The following is a 26,808-nucleotide window of genomic DNA, read 5'->3' as shown; positions in this document are numbered from 1 at the left end:
TTTGTCCCTTTCCCATCTTTCCCCTTTGGTAACCAAAAGTTTGTTTTCTGTGTCTGTTGGTCTGTTTTTGTTTTGTAAGTAAATTCATTTGTATCATTTTTTTTACATTCTGCATATAAGTGATATATTTATCTTTCTCTTTCTGACTTACTTCACTTAGTATGATAGTCTCTAGCTTCATCTGTGCTGCTACAAATGACATTATTTCATTCTTTTTTGTGGCTGAGTGGTATTCCATTGTGTGTGTGTAATATACACACACATATACCATATCTTCTTTATGCATTCATCTGTTGACAGACACTTAGGTTGCTTCCATGTTTTGACTATTGTAAATAGTGCTGCTATGAACATTGGGGTACATGTATCTTTTTGAGTTAGAGTTTTCATCTTTTCCACATATATGCCCAGGTGTGGGACTGCTGGATCATATGGTAACTCTATTTTTAGTTTTATAAGCAACCTCTGTGCTCTTCTCCATAGTGGTGCACCAGCTTACATTCCCACCAACAGTGTAGGAGGGTTCCCTTTTCTCCACACCCTCTCCAGCACTTATTATTGTCAAATTCTTGATGATGGCCATTCTGACTGTTACCTCATTGTAGTTTTGACTTTCATTTCTCTAATTAGCAGTGTTGAGCATCTTTTCATGTTCCTTTTGGCCATCTGTATGGCTTCTTTGGAGAAATGTCTATTTAGGTTTTCTGCCAATTTTGAATTGTGTCGTTTGGTTTTTTTATATTGAGCTGTATGAGCTGTTTGTATATTTTGGAAATTAAGTGCTTGTCAGTTGCATCATTTGCAAATATTTTCTCCTATTCCATAGGTTGTCTTTTTGTTTTGTTTATGGTTTCCTTTGTGTGCAAAAGTTTGTAAGTTTGATTAGTTTCATTTGCTTATTTTTGCTTCTATTTTTTTTGCCTGGGGAGACTGACCTAAGAAAACATTGCTATGATTTATATCAGAGAAAGTTTTACCTGTGTTTTCTAATAGGATTTTTATGGTGTCATGTCTTAAAAAGTCTTTAAGCCATATTGAGTTTATTTTTGTGTATGGTGCGAAGGGAGTGTTCTAACTTCATTGATTTACATGAGGCTGTCCAACTTTCCCAACACTACTTGCTGAAGAGACTGGCTTTTCTTCATTGTATATACTTGCCTCCTTTGTCGAAGTTTAATTGACCACAGGTGTGTGGGTTTATTTATGGGCTTTCTGTTCTGTTCCACTCATCCATATGTCTGTTTTTAATGCCAGTACCACACTGTTTGATTACTGTACATTGTAGTATCGTCTGAAGTCTGGAAGTCTTGAACTTTGTTTTTTTCCCTCAGTTTTGCTTTGGCAATTCTGGGCCTATTGTTCCATAAAAGTTTAGGATTATTTGTTCTAGTTCTGTGAAAAATGTCGTGGGTAATTTGATAGGGATTGCATTAAACTGTAAATTTCTTTGAGTAGTATGGCCATTTTAACAACATTATTTCTTCCAATCCAAGAGCATGGTGTATCTTTCCATTTCTTTGAATCACCTTCGAGTTCCTTTATCAGTGTTTTATAGTTCTCAGCATGTCTTTGACCTCCTTGGTCAGGTTTATTCCTAGGTATTTTTTTTTATTGCATTTTAAAAGGGATTTTTTTTTTCTCTTTCTGATATTTCATTGTTAGTGTGGAGAAATGCAACAGATTTCTCTATACTATTTTTGTATCCTTCATTTATTAGTTCTAATAGTTTTTGTGTGGCATCTTTAGGGTTTTCTATATAGAGTATCATGTCATCTGCCTATAATGACAGTTTTACCTCTTTCCTTACAGTTTGGATCCCTTTTGTTTCTTCTTCTTGTCTGATTGATGTGGCTAGGACTTCCAAAACTGTGTTGAATAGAGGAGGTGAGAGTGAGCATCCTTGTCTTGTTCCAGATTTCAGCGGGAAGGCTTTCAGCTTTTCACCATTGAGTATTAGGTTGGCTCTGGGTTTGTCATAAATAGCTTTTATTATGTTGAGATGTGTTCCCTCTATGCCCATTTTGGTGAGAGTTTTTATTATGAATGAATGTTGAATTTTATCAGATGCTTTTTCTGCATCTGTTAAAATGATCATGTGGTTTGTCTTTTCTTTTGTTAATGTGGTGTGTTACATTGCTTGATTTGCATATGTTGAACCATCCTTGTGACCCTGGGATGAATCCAGCTTGATCATGGTGTCTGATCCTTTTTATGTGTTGTTGGATTCAGTTTGCTAATATTTTGTTTAGAATTTTGCATATTTTCATCAAAGGTAGTGTTCTGTAATTTTATTTTTTGGTAGTGTTTTGTCTGGTTTTGGAATCAGGGTAGTAGTGGCTTCATAGAATGACTATGGGAGTGTTCCCTCTTCTTCAGTCTTTTAAAAGATCTTGAGAAGGATCAGTATAAGTTCTTTTATTGTATGTTTGGTAGAATTCCCTAGTGAAGGCATCGAGTCCTGGACTTTGTTTGCAGGGACTTTTTTTTAATTCTGATTCTGTTTCACTTCTAGTGATTGGTCCAATCAAATTATCTATTTATTCTTGATTCAGTTTGGTGGGCTGTATCAACAACAAAATTTTCAATCTCCCGTTTTCTGCCATATTTAACAACCTACGTAATCTGAACTTGCTAATGGTGGCACTTGATGCTAGTAGGCTGAGTAAAGTGTGTTTTAAAATAAATACTTGTTAATAAATGAATGAATGCTGTTAATATGAAGTGTACAGTACTGTAGATGAATATTAACTAATTTTCTGTGCCCCTCCCCCCCAAGTATTCCATTAAATTTACCATGTGTAAGAGAATTGAGACTTAGGTCTTGTACTTTTCTATAGTTTCCTCTGTGTAGGAAAAAACTAGGTCACATCCTAAAATTCTGAAATGTCCAGGACCATCTAGACTTGACTAAAGGTTGTAAAGACCTTTAAGATAGTGACTTTTCAAAAAAAAAATAGTGCCTTTTCAAACTTTTTTAAAGCAATGGAACTCTTACCTCAAAATGGAATCTTAGGTAGTACTCTCTATATAGACAAAAATATGTTTTATCAGTATAAATATAAATGTTTACATTTGTGATGTTTACTTATAAAATCAGAACAGTAATGGTCTTTTGAAATTTTTAAAATTAAAACTTATAACTATTTGTTACATTTTTATGTCATCAGACTTCCACTGTGTTTGTATATTTTGTTTTTATTGTATAATATGAAAATCTTCTTGGTTTACCACATAAACAGTGCAAATGGGAACTTTTCAACTTGCAAGTCTCAGTTGACCAGTATGGTCAACTAAACCAACCCAGACACTTGGGAAAAAAAGAAAAGAAAACAATAGAAATGATAAATCACTAGCCAGCCCTGAACATCTGCTTGCATTTTATTTTTATTTTATTTCTTATTTCTTTTTACTTTTTTTATGGAAGTATAATATATTTGTAGAATAATTCAGCCATCACATGTAACGAGCAACTAGATCAGAAAACCAAACATGATCAAAACCACAGAGTCCACTCAGATCTCTTATTTCTAGTCAGCGCCATTCTGAGAGCCACCACTGTCTTTTTTCATCCACTTCCATTTTAAAATGTAAATATAACAGTTAAAAATTACAACAGAATTTTTCCATCAAGACATGTTACTCCCTTACTTGTTATTACCCAAGTGAATATTCCGCCATGATGAAAGCATGTGCTGAGCACGTTCCTCACTTGTACTGCTGTTTTCATTTAAGTACATGTCACATATGTGCTGTGATAGTCAATCCACTTGCACTGCTTTCAGTAGGCAGATATGGATTCTTTTAAAAGACCAGTGTAGAGCTACAGCTTTTCTAATCAGTGATACATTATAGGCGGTTCATTTATATATGGGATAGCCGGAAACTTTAGTCTAAGATATGCATGAAAACAAAGCCAGAGGCAAGAGTTATCACTCTGATGTTCTTCAGAATATTAGTTACATAAGTGGCACATTTGAGTGTGCAGATTAATTTCTATTACAGTTTTTATGTTTTAAAATGAAATTTCAGTCAAACATGTGTTGAACCTATGATTTTCTCTGAAAACTATGTTTTGTAAAACTCAGTATGAAAACCACTGCTATAGATTATAAGAAAAACTCAGAAATAAAAAATGTATTGCTGGAAGCAAAAATTCTATGAAGATGATCTGGGCAGTTATTATAAAGCTAAGTTTTTTTGGTCTTATTTCTTAAATGTTCTTGACTCTGAAATAATTTGGTGAATCAGTTACTAGAAGAGAGTAGATTGTGATCTTATTGTCCTGTGGCCTTGGATTCGTATTCCCAGCCTTGCCAGTTCCAGCTGGGTGACATTGGACAATTAATGCTTCTAAGCCTGTTTCCTCTTCTTTAAAATTTTAGACATCATATGGTGATCAACTGAGATGATATAGAATGCCTAGTATACTGTTAAGATTAAACAAGCAGTAGCAACTGTGTGGTTCTCATCATTATTTGTGTCAATACTCTGTTAATAGTACAAATTATAATAAAGAACCTGAAGCCACAGAGTATAAATACCTTTTGGCACTGAGGTATTGAATTTACCTAATATTTCAAAAATACACTTGAAAATCTTCAAATCAGCATTTGAAAAAATCAGTGGCTTGTTTTGTTTAACGTGTCTCTTCCAATATTAAGCAGGCTCAGTTTAGGTGATACGTTGTCAAAGATTCTCTCTTTTTTGATAATACTATTCATGAAACTCGTTGTGCTTTATGGTCTTGAGAAGGTTGGTAACTACAAAATGAGGGCCGGCTCTAGCCTTTTGCTTGTTTTCCTTTGTCTCAAGGGCAGGTATTATTTTGTGCTGTGGCTGCATGACCAGAGCAGTCTCAGGAGGACAGTGTTGCTCCACAACTGGACCCCTGCCTCTGCCCAGTGGGATTTGACACTTCTCAGCCTCCTAAGGTGGAAAAAATAGGGCGGTTTTGACTTGTGGTGATATATAAAATGCAGGCAGAGAAGTCAGCCCCTTTCTCTCTAGAAACTGCATGAAGAAAGTTAACATATATGACCCTGGAATTATTTTTAATGTCAGTTGGGTTCATGACTCAGATTAGAAGAGCACCTTTCCCTTGCCCTGTTTTCTGAGCAGCCTGTAATACCGCTCTGTCTTCCATTTCTCATTTCTAGCTTTTAGGTCATTTGCGTTTCTGCATGTTTGCTCAGTTGTTGCTTTAAGCCAGAACTACTTCTTTCTGACACCTCGCACCTGCTAAATTAGATATGAGCATTCAGTGCCACTGTGATATTTGCCATTGGGATTATTTCTTTTATACATACTCCGCAGATACTTAAGCATCCTGGTATTTCTGTAGAGGAGAACAAACACCTTGTGCCTTTTCTCTGCATAAAAATTGTCTCCCTCAGTCGTGCTACTCTGAGTCTAACAGATGGTTTAGGGGAAAAATTAGTCTTATCTTAGCAGGCAAGATCTTTTTCCTCAAGTCCTACTGAATATCCCTGCCACTTGACTGTTAGTGATTCTGTTCTCATGACATCCCCTACTTTTTGTTTTTAGTTTATTTAAGCAAATCTGTTCTGTATTGGGCATGCCCCAAATAGCAGTGGGACCTGAAGCAGTAGACAGAGGATGTCCCATTGTGAAGCATTCTTGCACGATCCTGTGTGGCTCTTGGCTACCTCTTACGTTTAGAGTTGAAAGTGGTCCCTCAGAATTTTATACTATGCAGCTTAAGGGCTGTATAGAGGAAGAGGAGGCTGTATATGCTCTTTTATTTTTAGGCATTAATTAGTCATGGGTATCAAGAGAAAAGGAGACTGATTAGCCTATTTCTCTTCTTTTTTCTACTATTCTATAGCACTTTTATTCTTTTCTCTAATTTTGAAAAGTCCACTGTTAGTAATGACAAGTAGAAAATGAGTAAGAAAATACTCATAAAAATCGTACGTCATTATTATCATTAGATCCTTTGAATTCCTTTCTTCATAGTTTATCAGTTGGTGGGAAGAAGAGGAGGTTAATAGGGAAGGAAGAGTGAACAGTGACCTCATCTCCTGCTTTGATTGACTAGGTGACTGATCATGCCATAGCCAAGATAGCAGCTACTAGTAGCAGAACAGATTTCATTGGGGAATATAATTAATTCACTTGAGGATGTGTTAGATGTGATTTGCTTGTAGAACAGTCTACTTTTGTGTTAGGAAGTTTAATATTCAGAAGAGAGATAAGGATAAAAAACAGATTTGGGAGTCACATGCATATGGGCAATTATTAAGCAAAGGGTCTTGATGAAGTTATCCACTTCCCACCCCACCCCCCCAAAAAAAGAGGGTTTTAAAAAGAGAGCTGAAGATGGAGCCCTGAGATGAGCCATTTATCATACAAGATGAAGAAGCAGCCACCAGCGTGGTGGGAAGGTGCTGTACAGAGGAAAGTCCCTGGGAAAAGGGCAGGGTCACACGTCTCACAGGAAGAAGAAAATTTTAAAACTTAAAGAAAATTAAAGGCTGAGTGTGGCTACTAGGAAATTACTTTTTATTATAGTAGCTTTAGCAGGATGATGGAACATATTGGTTTGCAAAGTTAGAGGACTGAACTTCAGTTGAAGAAATGCAGAGCACAAGATGCTTGGTGACTCAGGGAGACAGAGAGAGAGAGAGGCAGAGGAGAGACAGACTCCTTGAAGAATTATGTCAATTTGAGAAATTTAGGAATAGTTTTATCCAATACAGAGAGGTTGATTAAGGATAGTAGGAAGAGACAATAACTAGTAGTGTCAGATTTTACAGTTAGCACGTCAGGACACATCTCAACTCGCTGAAAGAGTCCTGAGCCTACTGTGGTTGATGCTGGTGGGCTGTGGCCAGCCATTCCCAAGGTCTGTATTTCACTCTACTGTGATCATGTCAGTATTGTCCGATAGCCTTGTTCACTCTTCCTAATAGATTAAGGGACAGTACTAGTGTTCTGTATTTCTTATGTATTTGTGTGATTTTACTAGAGATTACATTTAATTCAACAGGTGTTTCTTATGGACAGAGCAATAGCGACATTGAAGCTCTACATCAGGCTTATTATCATATTGCCTGTTCTTTGGGAGATGCAGACGAACAAAGAACTGAGAGTAATGCAGCAGAGAATACCAAGAGCTCAGCGAAAGATTGTCCTCAAGAAAATGAAGGGTCCTCTAAAAACATCTCTACTACAGAATCTGGTAAAAGCTTCTTTGTTTCAAACCCTGTCTGAACAGTTTCCAGTATGGTATAATTTAAATACAATTTGCTGTAGTGATTGTTTCTCAGTAGCTGAATTTAAAGGGTTTTTTTAAATGAAGTCTGGGAATTACTGGTTTAACTACAAAGTTAGAGCTGAAAATGTAATAAAATTTTAATTCCTCCTCTAATATGCCTTGACCAAATTAAGAAATCACTTGAGTATTTTCACATTTTTTAGACTTTTCCATGAACATATACTAATGTTATTTTTTAAATGGAGAACAGTGTTTTGGGGTCAGCTAAATACATAATAAGCAAATGTATGTGTGTGTGTTTGTGGATATACCATACACATATACTTTTTTTATATGTATACTATATATATACATATATACACATATATCTATATATGTATATATACATAGTATACACATATAAAATATATGTGTATATTTTTAGATATACATTTCAAATATAAGTATCAAGAAGATTTTTTTGGTACAAACAAATTTACGGTGGGAACCTGGGGTTATTGTCTGTGCCACTTTGTTAACTGTGCCAATCAGAGAACATGTGATTCTGGTGGTATTAGACATTAAAGTAAGCAATTTACATAACATTTTTGGTGGCTCTCTTAACTTTTCTCCCCTCTCAGATCTGCCCACAGTAGAGGAGCTGATGAAGCCCATCCGAATAGATTCCTTTAGGGCCCGTGGCTGTGACTTACACCCTGCCAGGTATGAGTATTTTGGAATGGATTGTGCAGCTTGTTTGTGTATTGTTTTGTCACTGGGAGCTTTTAGAATCATTTGTTCTACAAAACTGTTCCTAGTGAATGATTAACGGGTAGCTGGTATGAGTCTTTTCATATTAGTCTTTACTCAATTAATTTATCAAAATTCTTCTAGTTATAAAATTAAAAAATAAATGGACACATGCTACTGAAAAGTTGCTGCCATTAGGTAGGTAGGTAGTCTTAAAGCTTTTCAGTGAAAAATAAAATGCCTTCAGCTCTAAATAGCTCAGGGACAGACGGTTGATTCAAACACTGAGAGGGAACGTGAATGTTATTCTGTGTCTGAGTCGTCCATTCGCTTCTTTATAAACCAGTTAGTTTTTCACTTAGTCACAGACCAGCTGTCGTCTCACAGGGTGAGTTCTCTGGTCACAAGAGAAATGGGCTTCATGAAAATGCCCCTGCTCCAGTACGTTTTAATGACAGTTTGTGGGACCTGGCTGTCATTCAGCAACACAGGGAAGCATATCACAGTAACCTTGTCGCAGGACAGCTTTGCTTTTGTGCAGCACTTAGAGTGTCACACCCGTTATCTTATGAGATCCTCATAATAAATAGGTCAGGCATCTTTATCCACATCTTCAAGTGGTGAAACTGAGGTAAACCAAGTTACTGGCGGAGCTGTCACATGAACCAGATGATGACAGCACAGTGATGATAACAGCTGGCATTTTAATCACTTGCTTACTGTGCGCCAGGTACAGTACAGAGTTCTTTACATATTAGATTTCATTTAATCTTACAGCAACTCCATAGGTCTTTTCCATTATCATCCCCATTTCATAGATAAGAAACTGAGGCTTAAAGAGGTTAAATAAATCATTCCAGATCACATGGCCATAACCCAGGAACACACTTGGATTGTCAGGTCTTTGATCTCCATGAAATATTTCTGTGAAAAGCCTATCACCCGTTTATGTATCCATTTGTTCGTTTGTGTTTTCAGTAGACAAATTTTTGAGCCCCTCCTTGAACCCCATCCTCATCATGTAAATCCACTTGCAGTGATTTCTTGACCTTGTTCCTACATTTGTGCTAGTTGAGAGAAAATGATGCAGTGTAGCTTACACTAAACCCCATCTACTTGAAGGCTAAGTCTAGTATTTTTCCACAGATCTGCAGTGCTAGTTAATATTTTTAAAGGGCAGTTATGCTTGCTTATTGTTGCTGTTTGGGGGTGTGCTAGTGTTACTGAAGAGATTTTTTACACATCTTGTGTCTTTGTTGGCATTGGTGGCACCATTTTAGTAACGTGAATTCTAAATATGGATTTTTACATTTGTGTTTAAAAGCTTAAAACAAGAATACTTACACTAAAGGCATGACGATAATTATAGAAATGTCAGTAGTATAAACTTTAGTACACATATCAAAAAACTTTTTAGTAAAATATAGGATAAGTAATCTTAGCTGCTGTAACAAATAATTTTTGAAATTTTGTAGTTTCACATCATTAAAAATGTATTTCTTGCTCACATCATAATTCCACGTGTCCCAGTGGAGTTGGGAACTCCACTCCACATAGTCATTTAGGGACCCAGGCTGCTCTGTCATCAGCACAGTTTTAAGGGTCTTGTGGCCTCATCTAAACTGTTGATAAGGAGAGGGTTAGCATGCTTGCTTTTAACGGCCTCAGCACAGAAATGTTACGTCACTTCAGCCCACATTCTATTTGTAAGAATCAGCACATCTACCTAACAAGGTCCAAGAGGGCTGGGAAAATGTGGTTTGCTTGTGTGGCCAGAAAGAAAAGTAAATGTGTTTGGTAGGCATCTAGCCAGCAGAATCTCCCCTTCTAATAGCCAAATATCCATTCCACTCTTCATACAAAGACCTATTCAGCCCCTCCCCAAAGCAAATAGCCCAACGTCCCATTCAGGACTCTGTCCGTCTATCTGAAAGGCCAGGATTTCCAGGTGAAGCACAGTCCTCTTGATCAGGTTTGAATGTAGCTCCTCATCGTCTACTAATCAGTGAGTTAAAAAGACAAGTTACGTACTTCCTTACCCACACCCTTCCATTCAGAAAAGAAAAGTATGAGGAAAACATAGCCACCAGGAATGCTGAAAGACCTTGTAAAGACCCCCTACCTTGAAGATGGGAGTTTTCTGTAATAGGCCATTATTCTTTTCTTAAGGAGGAACTACCTTATGACTGTATGTTCCATACAGCTCCTGGTTCCAATCCTTGAAGGATTTGTCTTATATTTCAGCACTATTGGCTTCAGCTGAAGTGGGTTTCAGGGGAAGGGTGTGTCCATCTGGGAGGAGGCACTCGTTTCTGTGTGTCCACTCTCTGCCTGCAGGTGGTTTTAAGACTCCCAAACAAGCCTCTAGCCTTTTTTTTTATTTTTAATTTTTTTTATTTAAGTAGAGTTGTGGTGTCTTTGTCATTACAGTTCCTTCAAAAAGTGTATTAGGTTTCTGATCTATTTGGTTCCAGTTAGTCCCATGTGCCAGTAACTACACTTAACACTCTGCTACACAAAGGTTTTAAATCTGCTTTATATCTTTGCTTCCTTGTTCCTTTGTTTTGTTTTGTATTTTCTCTCTCAATTTAATTACAGCTGTCTGGATATTATTAGGAACAATAATCTTAAGTTTGAAGATGACACGATATTTGCCAAGGGAATAAGTCACTCTTTTCAACCAAGAAACCTCACGACATCTTGTTTTTTCATAGCGTTTTTCAATGCTGAATCTTACTAAGTTCAGACACAGAGAGTGAACCTAAGAGGCCCTGAGTTTCTAGACTCTGTTCCATTTGATTTCTTCTTAAAAAACCAGCACATTCTCTCTTGAGCTCATCTTTTTCTCATAATATCTTGTCAAAAGTATCCAGCAGTGGCTAGCACTTAAAAACTGTCTTTTCTCTCCTGCCATTTTCTCAATACCCCAGACTCTGTAGCCATGTGGTCTGCCTTATCAACTATTGTAGGTGACAGTTTAGCAAGGTTTTGTCACTATAAAACAGGGGTTGCCACCTCTCCAGCCTCTGTATCAGTTTCCATGCCACCCAAAACCCAGCCACTAAGCCACTGACTCATATTTTAGGTTCTTGTCACCATGGCATTTACATTTTAAAGGCCAGAACTAGTGAATGGCCCCATGTAGATTGAAGGCGGTGAGGAAGTGTCGTTTAGTTGGTTCACAGCAGGAACGGGAAACAGTCTTGATGAGTAGCTAGGCAGGTTCTGTTGCCATTAAAAAGGAGAGAACTATTATATTCTCTGTTGATTCCAGCTACTTCTGTTATTTCTAACAATTATCAAGAAGCCAATCTATCTTATATGAAAATGGTAGCCTCTTAAACTTTCCTTTAATCTTACTTTATAAATTACAAAATTAAATGACCTAATTAACCATGATTTAGTAATTTGAAAGTGACAGTATTCACATTTTTGGAGCTCCTATAATATGCTGATATTTAACCACATTTATAACATTTCCTTAAGGGACAGTTCCATATTTTAAAAATCTAATGGTCTGAAATGTGACATTGCATTTAAGTGTTTTAAACTACAGAGGTGATTTTATTTCAAAATGTTAGTGATTTTTCTTGTTTTACTTTAAAATTTTCCTATACTGTGATGAAATGTATGCATTTTAATATTTATATTTTATGCCTCATTGACATAAATTTTGGTTACTTCTTTAATTTCTTCTAGAAATGTATAAAATGTTTTTCCTGCCTCAAATGCATGTTGACTTTATAAGATACTATGGATAAAAGATATATTACAAAAAGCTCATTTAGAAACTCATTTTTTATTTTTCTTACACGAAAACAATCTCAGTCTTGTTTGGTTTGGCTCTCCTTTGAAGTAGGTTTCAGAGTCAACCATGAAGTCCCTTATGTTATTACTGCATTACAATTATTGTCTGAAAGTTGAAACAATTATGTGATGCTATATGAGTGTACTCTGTTAACCAGAATTGTGAATAATATATTTAACATTAATGACTTAATTTGAATAGTTACAAAGGTAAACATATTTAATAATATTATATGTTATACATAAAATATATTATTATCATATGTATACATATGTTAATACAGCTGATACTTGAGGAGTTATCGGGTTCATTCTCTGTGTCCTGTTTTGTTTTATAGCTATAAGAAACTGGCTGAGAATAAAGAAACTGAATTTGTTAGCCCTTTACCCCTTAAGATGAATCCAAATGTTATGTCTCAGGAACCACGAACTGTGAACCAATTTTTGGACAGAAATGAAGAGAATGTAGTTTTAGAAAAAGCAACAAATGAAGGAACAGAACATAACTGTCCAAGAGTAAATACTGTGGAAGAACAAATAGATAAAATGTACCTTGATATTTTGAAGAAAAAAATATCTGTTGGCCCTTCATTATTACCTCAGGATGACAAAATAAGTAAGGTAAGTTTTTATAATTTAAATTGAGTTGACGTATTAATAATGAATTTATATAAATATTATTGATAAGTATGTACTTCTTAAGTTAGTGGGATGATTGCATACTAACCTCCGTGTAGATCCTGGACGTCTCTGAGCGGCATCTATTGCAACACCCCGTAGTCCCCAAATTTAAAAATACCTCCATAGGATTAGCTTTCTTTTAAATGCCATTCTGTATATTTTTCATTTTTTATAGTAAACATAGTCCAGGGTTTGAGTAGCATAAGAAAATAAAGTGTATTCCTCATTCTAGTGCTTTTCAATCTTTCTAGTAGTCTGTGTTGTGCAAAAGTAGGTAAGTAGGCATTTCATATAAATGCTGTTAGCAGCTCTTGAGAAACTCACATTTCACCATTCCTTTTTTCTCTGTTCTTGATTTCTTCTGATTATATAGTCTTCATGACCACAGTATTCCATTTTTATTTTACAGTTCTGAGTTGTGTGTTTACTGTGAACTAACTCCTCCTCATTCTTGTAAAATAAGGCAGGGTACTAATAAATTTTTACCTTAAGAAATCTGGAGGAAAAGAAGATAAGATTTTTGTCATTTCAAAATATGTTCTTCCCTGCTCTCTCCTCCATGTTCATTCTACTAATTACATGTCTTGCTTTCTGGCAAGCTTAATTTGTTTTACGAGGGTGAGTCAAAAATTATCTGCACTCTGGCTGTAGAATTTATTTTAATTAACTTTTAGAAAAGACAAATACATCATGTTTCGACATACTCTTCTTGCTTTTCAATTCACTTTGTCCATCTGTCAACAAGCTTTCATGTTCCCTTATTAAAAAATGTTTTACGCTGAGTTGCAAGCCACCAATGCACTGCTGTTTTCACTTCATCAGAAGTGAATCTTTGTCCTTGTAGGGCTGCTTTCGGGGGACCAAACAGGTGAAAGTCCAATGAAGCAAGATCAGGACTATAGGGAGGATGCTTTAACACCTCAAAAAGTTTTTGCAGAGTGTCGACAGTGTGGGCAGAAATGTGCAGATGTGCACACCCTCAGACCAGAAAAAATGAATCACTGCACGCAGCTCTTCTTTCATGCATATCACAAGTGGGGCATCCATTTTTACTCGCACCGCAGTTACAAATGAACTGATGTAACACGTTCACACCGGCACAGCAGTGACTGGAGAGACAGTAGCCTTGAACGGAAAGCACTGATAAGACAATGAGGCCAACAGAAGTTTTAATATAACCGGAGTGCAGATAATTTTTGACTCACCTTCATATTATTTTGTTTTATTATTTTGCTTTGTCTTCCTCCTACTCTGAAGATGTGTTTCCAAATACTAAAATTCTGATGAATTAGACTTAGAGAACTTTAATATAATGGTTTGCTTTAATATAATGGTATGTTCTTCAGTAATCACTATGGTTTTTCTATCTTTTAAGTTTTATTTGCAATGTAATTGAAGTTTATTTAAGTAGTAAAGACCTTGTATGCAGACTTTTTTTTTAAAGAACTTTTATGGAGATATAATTGACATACAATAAACTGTATATATTTAAAGTGTACAATTTGCTATTTTTTTTCTTATTAGTAATGCATATATGGCAATCCCAATCTCCCAATTCATCCTACCCCAATACCCCCCACCCCCCGCCCCCAGCTTTCCCCACTTGGTGTCCATATGTTTGTTCTCTACATCTGTGTGTCTATTTCTTGTATGCAGACTTTTAGATCTCAGCTCGATTCTGGAGAAGCAGGGGCTGTAATTGATAAACAGCTACCATACAAGAAGGCCAGAAGTGCCCCTCCTTTATTTAAAAGAAAACCCCAGAGTGGACTGTATGCATCAGTTAGGAGCTCAGGGTATGGCAAACCCAGTTCACCATTCAAAACATTTTCTAACCTTGAAAAGAAAACTTCAAAGGACACTATGAAAAGTAAAAACTTGAGATCCATTCCTACCTCAAATCAAGCTAGGAAAAAAGGTAATCATATACTCTTTTCATGATAGAATTCTGTGCATATAATGTATTATATTATTTTCCTAGTTCTCCACTTTCCCTGTTCCTTTCTCCTTCTATGAGCTTTCCTTATTCATGGAAAAAAATTAATCATAAGGTACTGCATTCCATTTCTGAAAGATTCAGTTCAGTTGAGTTCAGTAGGCTTTTCATCAATAGTTCTAGGTTTTCCTGAATGAGACCCAGAAAGTATGGGAAGTGAATATAAAATAGAAGAGTCCAACTGCTCCTCATCTGGTTGGCTTTGTAATATCCAAAATGTTTGCCAGAGAAGTACTGTCAATTCAGAATGCAGATGGCAACGTGCAAATGAAGGTCAGCCATCTGGGTATAGACTTGGAGAGTAAGGAAGTTTTATAGATCAAAGAATGCATACTTTTATACATCACAGTGCCTCCATTAGTTATTTCCTAATGTAGTCATTTATCAACATATTAGCAGAAGGAAAGGGTTATTTTCCACTTAGAAGCCCATGCAACTAGTAGAAAAAATAGAAATGTTCAAGTCAAACCAACATTTCTGTTGCCTGTAGACTCCAGTGGGGAAGGGAGAGCAATAGAGCCAGAAACATTTTGTCCTTTGTGATTAAATTAAATAGGTAACCAATTCCGGCGTTGTTATCTGGTGATAGTTGTTGGAGGAAAACCACCCTCACTGGAAAATTCACTTCTAGCTTCAAATAGGGAAGTGCCTTTCCTTACTGCTGTCATTCCAGGACCACTTTGACTATATCTAAAATTCTTTCGGCATTAAAGACTCTCTTCTTCTATCTCTGTTGGTGTGTATTTGCCGCAGCGACCTGTGCATGTAAGATGGAAAGGCTAGGGCTGATGGGTGTCAGAGCGTGGGAGAACAGCAGTGGGGGGTAGCTCTTCTGGAGACACAGGAATATGATTGTTGGCTTAATGCAAGCTTCCTTTTCTCCTGTTCTTAACCTGCAGACCTCTGACCCCTTCCCCTAAGTATCCTGTGATCTCTTACTTTCTTTTAGTTTTCTGTGGAACATCTACAACAACATGTGATGTTGTCATCTACTCATTGTTATTAATAATTAACTGCCCATTGGATCTAGTGCTTAATATTAAGGAAAAACACTTAGAACATTTCCCAAATTTTAGAATCAAGAGGAGTGTGAAAATTTTTCATTAATGTTTTAGGAGTATTCATTCTGTACTTTTGGGAGCAGAAAAATGAAATTTTGTTTTTAGTATTATTTACTCTATTAAATTTATTTTAGGTAAATGAACCCCTAACATTTTTGAAGTTTACTTTGTCCAGATCCATTCATGTAACATGTTTTTTGAGCACCAGCCTTGGTCCAGGCAATATTAGAGGCCCTTTAGATACACTGGTAAACAGAGTAGGCACAGATATCTCCCTTCCCGTATTCTGTGGAACTTTCATCTAATGAGGGGAGGTAGACTTTTAACAATAAGCACAATAAGTCAGTAAATGATGTTATTCGAAGGAAAAATAAAAAGCAGAGCAAGAGTGCCAGTCATGGAGTCTGCCAGGTCACAATTTTCAATAAGATAGAGTAGGCCTCATTGAGAGAGAGCCATTTGAACAAAGACTGGGAAGAGGTAAAGGAATTGGCTGTGTGGATAGCTGGGGAAGCATATTCCAGAAAAATGACATGACTAAAGAGCGCAAGAGTCCTGAAGTAGGGAGGGATGCCTGGCGTGCTCAAGGAACAGCATGGAAGCCTACATGGTGTGGGCAGAGAGGGTAGGAGGAGATGAGATCGGAGAGTCATGGGACAGGCACATGTAGGCTCTTCTAGGGCATTTTAAAGATTTAGGCTTTCACTCTTAGTGTGGAAAGGTGAGTTACTGAGAAGTTTTGAGCATGGGAGTGATTTCATCTAATTTTCCCTTAGGCGGATTCTTTTGGCTGATACTTTATAGACCATATACATATAAATATATACACATACCGTAGGGGACACAGGAAGAGGCACAGAGCCCGGTTAGAAGGTGATATTAGGAATCCAGGCTAGAAGCTTTGGGGCTGAAACCAGCATGGCGGCAGTGGTGGTGAGGAGAAGCGGTTGGGTAAGGGTATATTTAGAAAATAGAACCAAAAGTCTGAAAGGTCAGTTTGGGGTCGAGAGAGAGCAGTCGAGGATGATGGCAACTGGAAGAGTGAAGTTACTCTCTAGCTGGGATGGGGAAGGCTGAGGTGGAGTAGATCTGGGTGGGGAAGAGTAGACCAGGAGTTCATTTGTCGAGGTGATAGTTTTGAGATATCTGTTCTACACACAAGTAGAGAAAACAAGGAGGCAGTTAGGTAGTTAAGCCTAGAGTTAAGAGGGAGATGTGGACTGTAGGTATCAGTAGTTGTTAAAGATGAATGTTTTTGAAGCCATGTTTTTTTTTAATTGACTTATAGTTGGTTTATAATATTGTGTTAGTTTCAGGTGTACAGCATAGTGAAGTTTTTTTTGTAGATTATATTCCATTATACGTGATTATAAGATATTGGGTATAATTCCCTTTGCTATACAGTAAATCCTTGTTGCTTATCAATTTTATGTTTAGTAGTTTGTATCTGTTATAACCACACTCCTAGTTTGTCTCTCCTCACCTCTTTCTCCCCTTGGTAACAAATTTGTTTTCTTTGTCTATGAGTCTTTCTGTTTTGTATATACGTTCATTTGTATTATTTTTTAGGTTCCATATAGAAGTTATGTAAAGTATTTCTTTCTCTGTCTGACTTATTTCACTAAGTATAGTTTTCTCTGAAACTGATGAAGCTTATCAAGAGAGCGTATCTAGAGAAAAAAAACAAAAATGAACCAGAGCCTCAGCCCAGGGCATGCTGATCTTAAGAGGTCAGGAGGAAGGGGAGTAACCTGCAAAGAAGACAGAGTAAGGTTGGGGAAAACCTGAGTATGTGGGATGCTGAAAGCCAAGTGAAGAAAGTGTATAAAGGAGAATTGATCTTGTTCTATCAGTTGCTGCTGAAGGATAAAGAAAGATGGGGACCGAAAGCTGGCCTTTGGGTTTAGCGAGAAATAGGCCGTCAGCATTAGACAAGCAGTTTCTGTGGATACGTGGCTGTGAAAGGCAAATTGAGTGGGAATAGGAGGAGTGGGATTGGATACTTCAAGTTTTAGACCACCCCAGAGGGAAGGGTGTAAAAGGTAGGAAAAAAAATGGGCAGTAGCTGACATGGAAGTGGAGTCAGGAGAAACTTTTTGTTTTACTTTGTTTTCTTTTAATGGGAGAAATAATAGTAACAATGAATAATAGTATGTTTATGCATTTTAGAAAGATGCAGTGGATAGGGGAAAATGCATGATGGAGAGGGGAGAATTGCTGGAGAGGGGAGAGTTGCTAGAGCAGTGTCCTTGAGTAGAGGAGCTGTTTTGGGATCCAGTGCACGTGGGAAGGGTTGGTTTCAGAGAGGACCATGGACAGTTCACCTGTAGGCAGGCAGATAGGAAGGGGGAATGTGTGGGTACAGGCACTGGTAGGTGGGTAGACGTGGTGAGAGGATGTGTGTGATTTCCTCTGGTTGCTTCCATTTTCTCTGAGAAGTAAAGTGCAATGTGATTGGGTAGCAGTGAAGTTGGGGCAGGGATGTCGGAGGAGAGAAGATGTGAAAGGGCTGTCCTGGAGGGTAAGACTGCCGGCAGCAGGAAGAGTCTGTGTGCAGTTAGTGACCATGAGTGTAAGTTGAGACCAGGCAGGGTGTCTTTGTGTGTGTGTCTGTGTCTGTGTGTGTGCACATGCATGCACATGTGTGTCTATTTGTGTGTGCACAGCCACATTGTACTTCATGATTGCAGGTGTTGCGTACTTGTATAGTTGGGTTTGTCAAGAGGAGTTGGGTTTATCATTGGTTTTTGCCAAATGAGTACAGTGAACTGAGAGAGGAGCAAGAAGGGAGCGACCGACATATATGGAATGTACATTGAGTCATGAAGGAAGAAAAGACATCGGTGTGAAACAGTGTGAGACAGGCAGGACCACGAAGTGAATCCCAGGGGGGCCCAAGGATTGTGAGAATCCAGGTGGGAGGTAGGATTGATGGAGAAAATGTGTTGCTGGTGATAGAAAAAGATCTAGAGCACCAGTGGGCGAGAGTAGCTGGGGCAGAGAGGATCGTATAAAGAGGGGTTGAAAGGATCTCCTCTGTGTGTGTGAAAATTACTGAGAGTGAAGACAAGTACTATCGCAGGGGGTGGGAAGGAAACAAGGGGGATGGTATAGAGGTTGACAGATGAAGGGGATAATATTTTTATGGATATTTTTCCCTATTTCACAATTTCATAGTGCTTCTGGCTACCAAAATAATAAATGAAACACATCACTAAAATTCATATTAAAGAACAGTGATAAACTATGACTATTTTTATACTGAGCTACTTTTTCTCATTAGATTATCCATTAAGTATGGTTCTTTTAATCTCTTTTTATTGGAAAATTGCCCAGAGTGACTTTAGTTTCATTCCAAAGAACTGGAATTCCTTTGAGGTGGTTGATACTTGTCACAGGTTGGGTCTCCAAGAAGCAGACTCTGAGACGGAGATGAATGTCCAGAAAGTCTAGAGAATGCACTTGGGATCCACATTGGGTACCATGAAGAGGCAGCCCAATGACTGGGGCTTACGCAGTTAAAAGGCTTCTCTTTTTCACGCAACCAAGAATCCAGGGCTTGTCAGTTCAGAGCTGGTACAACTGTGCAAGGAACCAGACCCTTCTTTCAAAATCTGCTGCAAAATCTCTAGTCGGTTTCTTTTGCCTTCCTTGTCACAAGATAGCTACACAACCTCCAGGCCTGTCAGGAGGAGAGGTGAAAGGTAAAAGGTCCCTGCCAGTTAACTCAGCAGCTTCTTAATCAGAGAAGTAGTGACTTTCCTCAAAGCCCCATATAGGAAACTTTTGCATTCATCTTATTGGCCAGAGCTTTGATCCTGTGTTTCCCCACCCAGTTGCAGGGAGTCCAGGGGGATGCATGTTTCTAACTGGCACATTGCTGCCCAGGGCAAAATTAGGTTTCTGTTAATAGGAGGAAAAAGGAGATTGGCAGCTAAGCAGTGTCTGCCATGTGGTGGTTTTCCTTTTTGTTCTAAATTAATTTTCTTTGGCCATTGACTCATATTTTTATCCTTAGACTAATATGTTTACTGCCACAAAAGGAATAGTTGCTTGTTATTTAAATTAAAAAAAACAGAAGTAAACGGAAAGCAATAATTAGCCAGAAACAACTGATATCACACTGAGTGAGCCTCATTCCATGCTTCTCATCCAGATCGAAGAAAGCAGGGATGAGAACTGGAAGGAAGGAGAAAGGCAGGCATGTGGACAAATGGACAAAACATTTTATAAGAACAGATCACATTTCACAAGTTCTTTTTAAATAAATTAGATCGAGTTTGACTTAAATCTGTAAGAAGAAAAAGAAACTTCATCCTAAGAAATATACATCCCAAAAGATCCCTTTGAGAAAATAGACTGTGAAAACCCTTGAAAGGTTGCCAAAACCATGTTGTTGATTTTAACTACATTTTTTAATTTTATACATTGAGTTTTTCCTTATATGAAATAGGAGGTAGTAAACATCTTACTTCCCCAGTTCACATGCTTCCTACCCATTTTTGTTGGTTTTTATTTTTACTTGTTCAGGGTATATTTATTATATTCTTTCCAGCGACTATAATTTCCCTCAGCTTTTGAATGTGGGTCTTGGTTCTGGCTATTAAAGGGCCAGAATGCTTTTCACAAGTCCCTGAGCTGTCACTTCTCCATTCTGGAATTATTTTGATTGGTTTCTTATTTGACTGGATTTTCTTCATCCATTGTTTTTTCAAGAAGGGCTCATGGATTCCAAGTTTTGCAGTGTTTTCACTTTTAAATTTTATATCTAAGCAAATTTTCTTTCACGTATAAAGGGAAAAGATACTGTCCATAATACTTAGAGAAACCAAATAATTACTTAGAGAAACCAAAATTAAGAACACAGAAAGGGAGAATTGTGGTATAAAAGCACTGGCTGACTGCAGCTTGAGCAAGAGCCACCTGCCACTCTTGGCTGCCACTTCCTAGGGAGAATCACAGCGCTAGCAGATCACACCTGGTTCACGGGCATGTTAATGCAGCTCCAGTGACTTGGGAGGATTAATGCCTGCTTTTACAGTGACTCAGACAGTTCCTTTATGAATGCTCTAAGAAATTTCTCCAGAAGAGCCTTCCACATCAAACAGTCCAATTAAATACGATTACTACTCTATAAGGAAAACCCTGCTTGCCCAGAAAAGATTAGAAGGAAATCTCGGGCTGAGGTACTATTGGGGACATGTTTCTTCTTTTGACTTTTCTGTATTTTCCAAATCTTTAATGACCATGTATTTCACTTTAATGAAAAAGTAAACATTGTATTTAAAAAGTTAGCATCTTAAAGAAATTATATTAAAAATATAAATTTCAAATGCTTCATTTCATGTTTTCTGAGTATTCAGAATCTCTAATATTTGAATATGGGTCTCAAGATCTCTTCTAGGAATTTCCCTTAAATTTTTTTATTATTAACTGAATAACTTATTGGCCTTAGAATTATTTCTGCTGTTTGAGGATTTACAAGGTACCTTAAAAGCTGAAAATCTGACTGGAATATATATACATTAATCACATTTTCTCTAATTTAATAAACAGAGTATTATAGCAGTATTATCATTTTATTAATTAAATTTAAACTACTGATTATAAAGTTTCCATGCAATTTATATTATTCCAGTGATACTGTATCTTGATATACATTGTTTATTCAGAATGTGCTCTGAAAGCACAGCTAATCTGGACTAGAATGCTTCATAAAGTTATCCGCTGCTCTTTGATTCATCATTGAGATATTTTTGTTATTGCTGTGAGCATTTGACAGAATAATTTATTGAAAAATAAGCCTGAAAACATCCCAGTCCACATTCTCCTCATTTATTCAGCTCCGTTTGTCATTTGGCATGAATCTTGGGTCATTAGACTTCTGTGTCAAATCGAGTAGAATGTTGATGATGGAAGGGAGTTCTGAGTGCAGGGCAACAGCTGCGCTGACTGCTTGTTAGGCATCAGCTGATTTTGAGATGCTCATTTGTCTTCAGTTCTCATTGTATTAGTACTTATTGTTACATAATTGCTGAATACACACTCAGCTTAGCTTGTACTTGTGGTGCTTTTATCCATTGTTTACAATATTTAGAAATCTTATCCGGAACAAAACTCATCAAGCCTGCAGCTTTGGGTAAACCAGCTCCCCAAACTGAAAGTTGCCTGGCTACTCCTAAGAAGTCCGAAGGCCCCACCGAAACTGATTCCCGTGTTCAGGTTCAGAATGTAGGTATTGAATTTCAAAGTAATATTCATGTTTTTATGTTCTATAATTATATATTGAAACTAAATTATAAATAATGAAGTATATGAAATTTCTTTTGTGTTGACTGATATTTTTGTCACTTTTATTAAACATAATTCTCTTGTACGGTAGAACATTGTTAACCCTATCTTTTTTTTATAAATTTATTTATTTTTATTTATTGGCTGTGTTGGGTCTTTGTTGTTGCATGCGGGCTTTCTGTAGCTGTGGAGAGCAGGGGCTGCTCTTCATTGTGGTGTGCAGGCTTCTCATTGTGGTGCGCAGGCTTCTCATTGTGGTGACTTCTCTTGTGGTGGAGCACGGGCTCTAGGCGCGTGGGCTTCAGTAGTTGTGGCTCACGGGCTCTAGAGCGCTGGCTCAGTAATTGTGGTGCACAGGCTTAGTTGCTCCACGACATGTGGGATCTTCCCAGACCAGGGCTCAAACCTGTGTCCCCTGCGTTGGCAGGCAGATTCTTAACCGCTGCGCCACCAGAGAAGTCCCAACCATGTCATTTTTATTCTTTATGGGTTTGTTTTTTTTTTCGTAACTACCTGTGTTCAAATCTAATATGTAACTCTACATAATGAAGTAATGCTTTTTCTTAAAAGGATTCTTCAGGATACCATGGTGGGAACAAGGAGACAGAATTGATTATGTTTAAGAGAGTTCAGGAAGCAGAGGAACAATGGAGGGGTGCCCAGGCCCTAATTGAGCAAATTAAAGTCACATTCTCAGAAAAGGAGAGGGAGCTGGAAAATAAGATGGAGGAACTAAAGAGACAACAGGAAAAGGAACTCTTCAGACTGAATCAAGACAATTATATTCTTCAAGCCAAGGTACTAGACACATTGTCCAGTTCCTCCTTTTATTTATTAAAGAAGAGCTTGCAGCCCCGCTAAATGTATTGTCATTTGCTTGTCCCTGGGGCCGCTTGACTTGATGTATTCGCTGTGTGAGACTTGCACATGGTTCCTGAGTGCCTCCTTACAAAAGAGCCTACATGGAACCCCTGGGGAGGGAATGGAAATTTAAATTGGCTCATTTTGATAGTTTTCTTGTTAGCAGCTCTTTTTGAAAACAAATCCCTTGGCTCACTGTGACCTTCAAAGAAGACAGAGTTTCAGAAAGAAAGCTATAGAAGGTCTAGATTCAGAAAGTGACATTGTGTAGCATTTCTGAGTTACTTTCATCATGAGGACCATCGGCACAAAGCACTGTTGTAGTGATTTAACTGTAGCTCGTGTTACAGTAATCCCAGTGTGGTTATGTGACGGTCTTAAGTCGATGCACCTCCAGTTTTCTGTTATTTTTCCTCACTTATCACTGTATCATTTCCTTCCCCAAATAAAACAATACCTGCATTGTCTCAAAGTTAAATAGCTTTGAAGAATCAAACAAAAAACAAAGGTGGTTGCACTTTGGAGAAACAACTGATCCTGTCACTCAAGAAAAATTGAAGGAAATCCAAAAAGAAATACAAGAACAAGAGACACTTCTTCAAGGGTATCAACAGGTATGGATCTTAAGCACATAGTGAGTTTGTCTTGAGATTCTTTCATTATAAAAATAAGGCACTTAAAAATATTTCTTTGTCCACTTAATAGGAAATGGGAATTCTGGCAGTGTGAGAAAGTAATAATTTGACTAGTCTGTACATTTCTCATGGGCAGAACTAAAGTGGTTAAGGGCATGGGTTCTGGATTCAAAAAATCTGGTTTTAGACTTTGCTTCACTACCTTCTCTGCAGCCTTAGGCAAATCACTTCACCTGTCTCAGCCAGTTTCCTCATCTGTGAAGTGGGAATGAGGATAACAGTACCTGTCTCATAAGATGGTTGTGAGGTTAAAATAAGATCATGCAGATCAACCTCTCCATGCTTTCCATACAGTAACTAGTTAATGCATGTTTCCTGCTACTAATTTTAATAGCATATTTCCTTAGAAACTGTCCTCTTTTTCTTTAGCTTTCTATAATTTTTTTCAGTGGATAATATTGGCTAGTTTTGGTATTGTATTGAGAAGTATAAATCTGAAATCAATTGCCAGTGCCTTGAGAATGAAAAAATTTTGAATTAAATGGGAGAAAATGAGTGTGTCCGATAGAAGCCATGCATTTGTTCTGTGTGATGATGGAGTCTTGGTGTTGCTAACCTGACAGCCAGGGCAGGTTTGGCAGTCCCCAGAATGAGACTTGTCTTAGTTTCTTTCCTGTCATTCCTTTTTTTTTTTTTAAACTTCCCTCCCCTTCTTCTTCTGAATCCCTAGCTTTTTCTCTTTTGACCGCAATAGCTTAAGCATCCAGCCTACCAGTAACAAGCATTTTCATTCCAGGGACATCCAGAGAAAACATTACCACATCAGAGAGTACAGCTTTTATTGTAAATGAAATTGTACTGCTTTTGCAGGACACCCTGCCCTAGAGTTAGTGAGAACCTTCCAAACCCTTTCCTGCCATTCTGAGCTTGCTGTATAGAGCATGGGTTTTAAGGAGGATTTCACAGACCTATGAGTATGCCAACCACCCACTCCCACAAAGGGAACACAAAATTTACCTGTCTGTGTATGTACATATGTATTTTTCTGAGTTTCATTAATTCTGCAGATAATCAAGCACAGACCACATGCCAGGCTTTAGGCCAGACATGGTGAGATGGCTCATAGTTTTCATTAAATTCTCAGAGGCCCTTGGTTTTCATCAGATTCTTGATTGTAAAGAGGTTACTAAGCCAGAGCAGAGCATCTAAGCGCGTATGGGTACTTTCTCCCCCTGATCTCACTGTTGGAGTTCCTCCTTAGCTCAAGCCAGGTGCTGTACCGGGACTAGTCTCTGCACTGCCTCATCCTGATCTTCCAGAAATACCCAGTCTAACTCCCTGCTCACAGGAAGTTCCAGAAAAAAGCATGGCTACTCACCATGGGTACATCCAGTTACCTCACTGCAAAAAGATGGGCCAAAAACAGAAAAGAAAAGAGAGCAAACAGTCCCACAGGCCTTTCCATCTCTGGCATATGAAGTCGGGATGTGGTTACTCCTGCAGTCATTCCCCCATTTACTTCCTGTGAAATGCAGCACATTATACTGACAGGCTTTAGTTTTGGGGATTTTTGCAACTTTTTTTTCAACTAAGCATTTTGAACATTTTAGAAAATTGTTTTCAGATAAATTTTCTTCTGAGACAAATCAAAGGGTTTGAAAAAGATTTTGCTTACTCAAAAACAAGAAATTTAAAAGCCTTTAAAAATGTTTAAGGGATGTATCTTTTATAAGCAGATATATAAAGTACTACTGATTTTTAACTAAAATGCAATTTTCTGTTTATAAAAAGGAAAATGAAAAACTGTATAATCAAGTGAAAGATCTCCAAGAGCAAAACAAGAAAAATGAGGAGCGAATGTTCAAGGAAAACCAGAGTTTATTCAGTGAGTTAGCTGCCTTAAAGTAAGTCCTTTTTAAATTCTTAAAATCAAATGTATTTGGACTATTTCTAAACATTTTATTGTTATATTAATAATACATTTAGTTATACATAGAAATTTTTAGAAATTGTACACTGATTTACAGTTTTTTAACTTTTGTATTTTTAATATTCAGTGGATTTTCTCTTGGTGTTAGATGATTGGTACATTATCATTTTCCGTATATTCATGTTTGAGTTAGACATCAATTTCAGGAAGTTGAATATTCCTTTTACGCCTGAGATACTTAGGTAATACATCTTAGTAATAATGCTTTTAGTAATAATAGTAAGAAAAAGAAAAAAAATACATTATTATTTACTGTCTTAGGCCAGGTTCCATACACGTAGAGCCTGAGATGGGGGTCCTCATGGAGGTGATTTCCTAGAGGATAACTCTCAGGAGAAGGGGAGCACGAGAAGCAAGATGGGGGTGGGTAGCGGGAGGGAAGGTCAGTAAGAGTGTGGTCTCAGCCTGAGGCTGGCTTCATTCTGCTCTCACCAGGAAGCTTAGGAGAACAGATCGCATTGCAAAGTGGGTCCCTACTTGAGGCAAGTGGGCGGCAGCCTTTCGTAAACCCCAAGGCAGCCAGTCACTGGCTGAGGTGGGCCCCAGGAAGCTAGTGGGGGGGGGGGGTATCCTCTGGGCCACGGGGCAGGGAGGGGCTGCTATTTGACCAGAGCATTTTTCCAGAGAAGGAGACCCTGTGAGTTGTTACAACCAACACTCACCATGGCAGGCTGAAGGAGCACCAGCACCCACTTAGGAAGCAATCATACTTCAGACTAAAGTCTTTGGGATGTTACTACATCCATCTTTTTTTTTCCAGATCTTTATTGGAGTATAATTGCTTTACACTGTTGTGCCAGTTTCTGCTGTACAACAGAGTGAATCGGCTGTATTTATACATATATCCCCATATCCCCTCCCTCTTGAGCCTCCCTCCCCCCACCCTGAGCCTCCCTCCTCCCTGAGCCTCCCTCCCCCCCTTCTTATCCCACCCCTCTAGGTCATCACCAAAATACGTCCATCTTTAACATGCTAAGTGAAAGAGCTTGAACCAACAAATATGGGCAAGCTAGGGTACTGTCTTCTTTTGGGAAATGACCGCCAGCTGTGTGCATCATTTCACCTAAACACCTAGAATCTCAAATAGGACCACTATCAGAAGAAACTTCTTTGGCTATGAATGTCATCAATGTTTTATTTATTTATGTACTTTTTCCATATTTTTGGTAAGGTTACTTAGGGCATGAGAGGGCTACTGTTAGCTCACACTCATCTTTCTTCCAAAATAGGAAAAGGCAAACCCCATAGCAGACAAAGCTAGAAAGTACACAGGTTGGCAAATGAGGGCACTTGGTATAAATGGAGGAGTGGGGAACACCCCTTTCTCCTGGTAAGTGTGACCCCACACCAAGGCTAATAATCTTCACATTTTTGATGCATGAAGGTATTTATATCTGCTTTCTTCCCAGATGCCTTCAATAAAGTATTTTAAAATTTCATATCTGATAATGTTGCATGGCTTTTGAAAGAGAAGATCTATTCCAGGATTCAAACCTGAAGCTTTAAATGAATTTTCACAA

At 37.8% G+C, this 26,808-nt stretch overlaps 1 protein-coding gene across 7 annotated transcripts in view; it reads left to right on the top strand.

Moving 5' to 3' along the window:
* CEP162 (centrosomal protein 162) overlaps positions 1–26,808 on the top strand; it is a 94,745-nt gene that overhangs the window by 28,271 nt on the left and 39,666 nt on the right. For all 7 annotated transcript variants that reach the window (XR_009054321.1, XM_057739189.1, XM_057739190.1 and 4 more), the window contains 8 exons: positions 7,010–7,201; positions 7,858–7,939; positions 12,112–12,394; positions 14,111–14,372; positions 21,609–21,742; positions 22,373–22,600; positions 23,137–23,277; positions 25,090–25,202. Coding sequence is in view for 6 of the 7 variants with exons in the window: in XM_057739189.1 (XP_057595172.1) it covers positions 7,010–7,201; positions 7,858–7,939; positions 12,112–12,394; positions 14,111–14,372; positions 21,609–21,742; positions 22,373–22,600; positions 23,137–23,277; positions 25,090–25,202 (1,435 nt within the window). In the remaining variant the exon portion in view is untranslated. The remainder of the gene's footprint in view (positions 1–7,009; positions 7,202–7,857; positions 7,940–12,111; positions 12,395–14,110; positions 14,373–21,608; positions 21,743–22,372; positions 22,601–23,136; positions 23,278–25,089; positions 25,203–26,808) is intronic.

Source organism: Hippopotamus amphibius, chromosome 6, assembly GCF_030028045.1.
Source record: "Hippopotamus amphibius kiboko isolate mHipAmp2 chromosome 6, mHipAmp2.hap2, whole genome shotgun sequence".
NCBI classification, from domain to species: Eukaryota; Metazoa; Chordata; class Mammalia; order Artiodactyla; family Hippopotamidae; genus Hippopotamus; species Hippopotamus amphibius.
The sequence above is the reverse complement of the archived record's forward strand: the minus strand, read 5'-3'. Positions and strand labels throughout refer to the sequence as shown.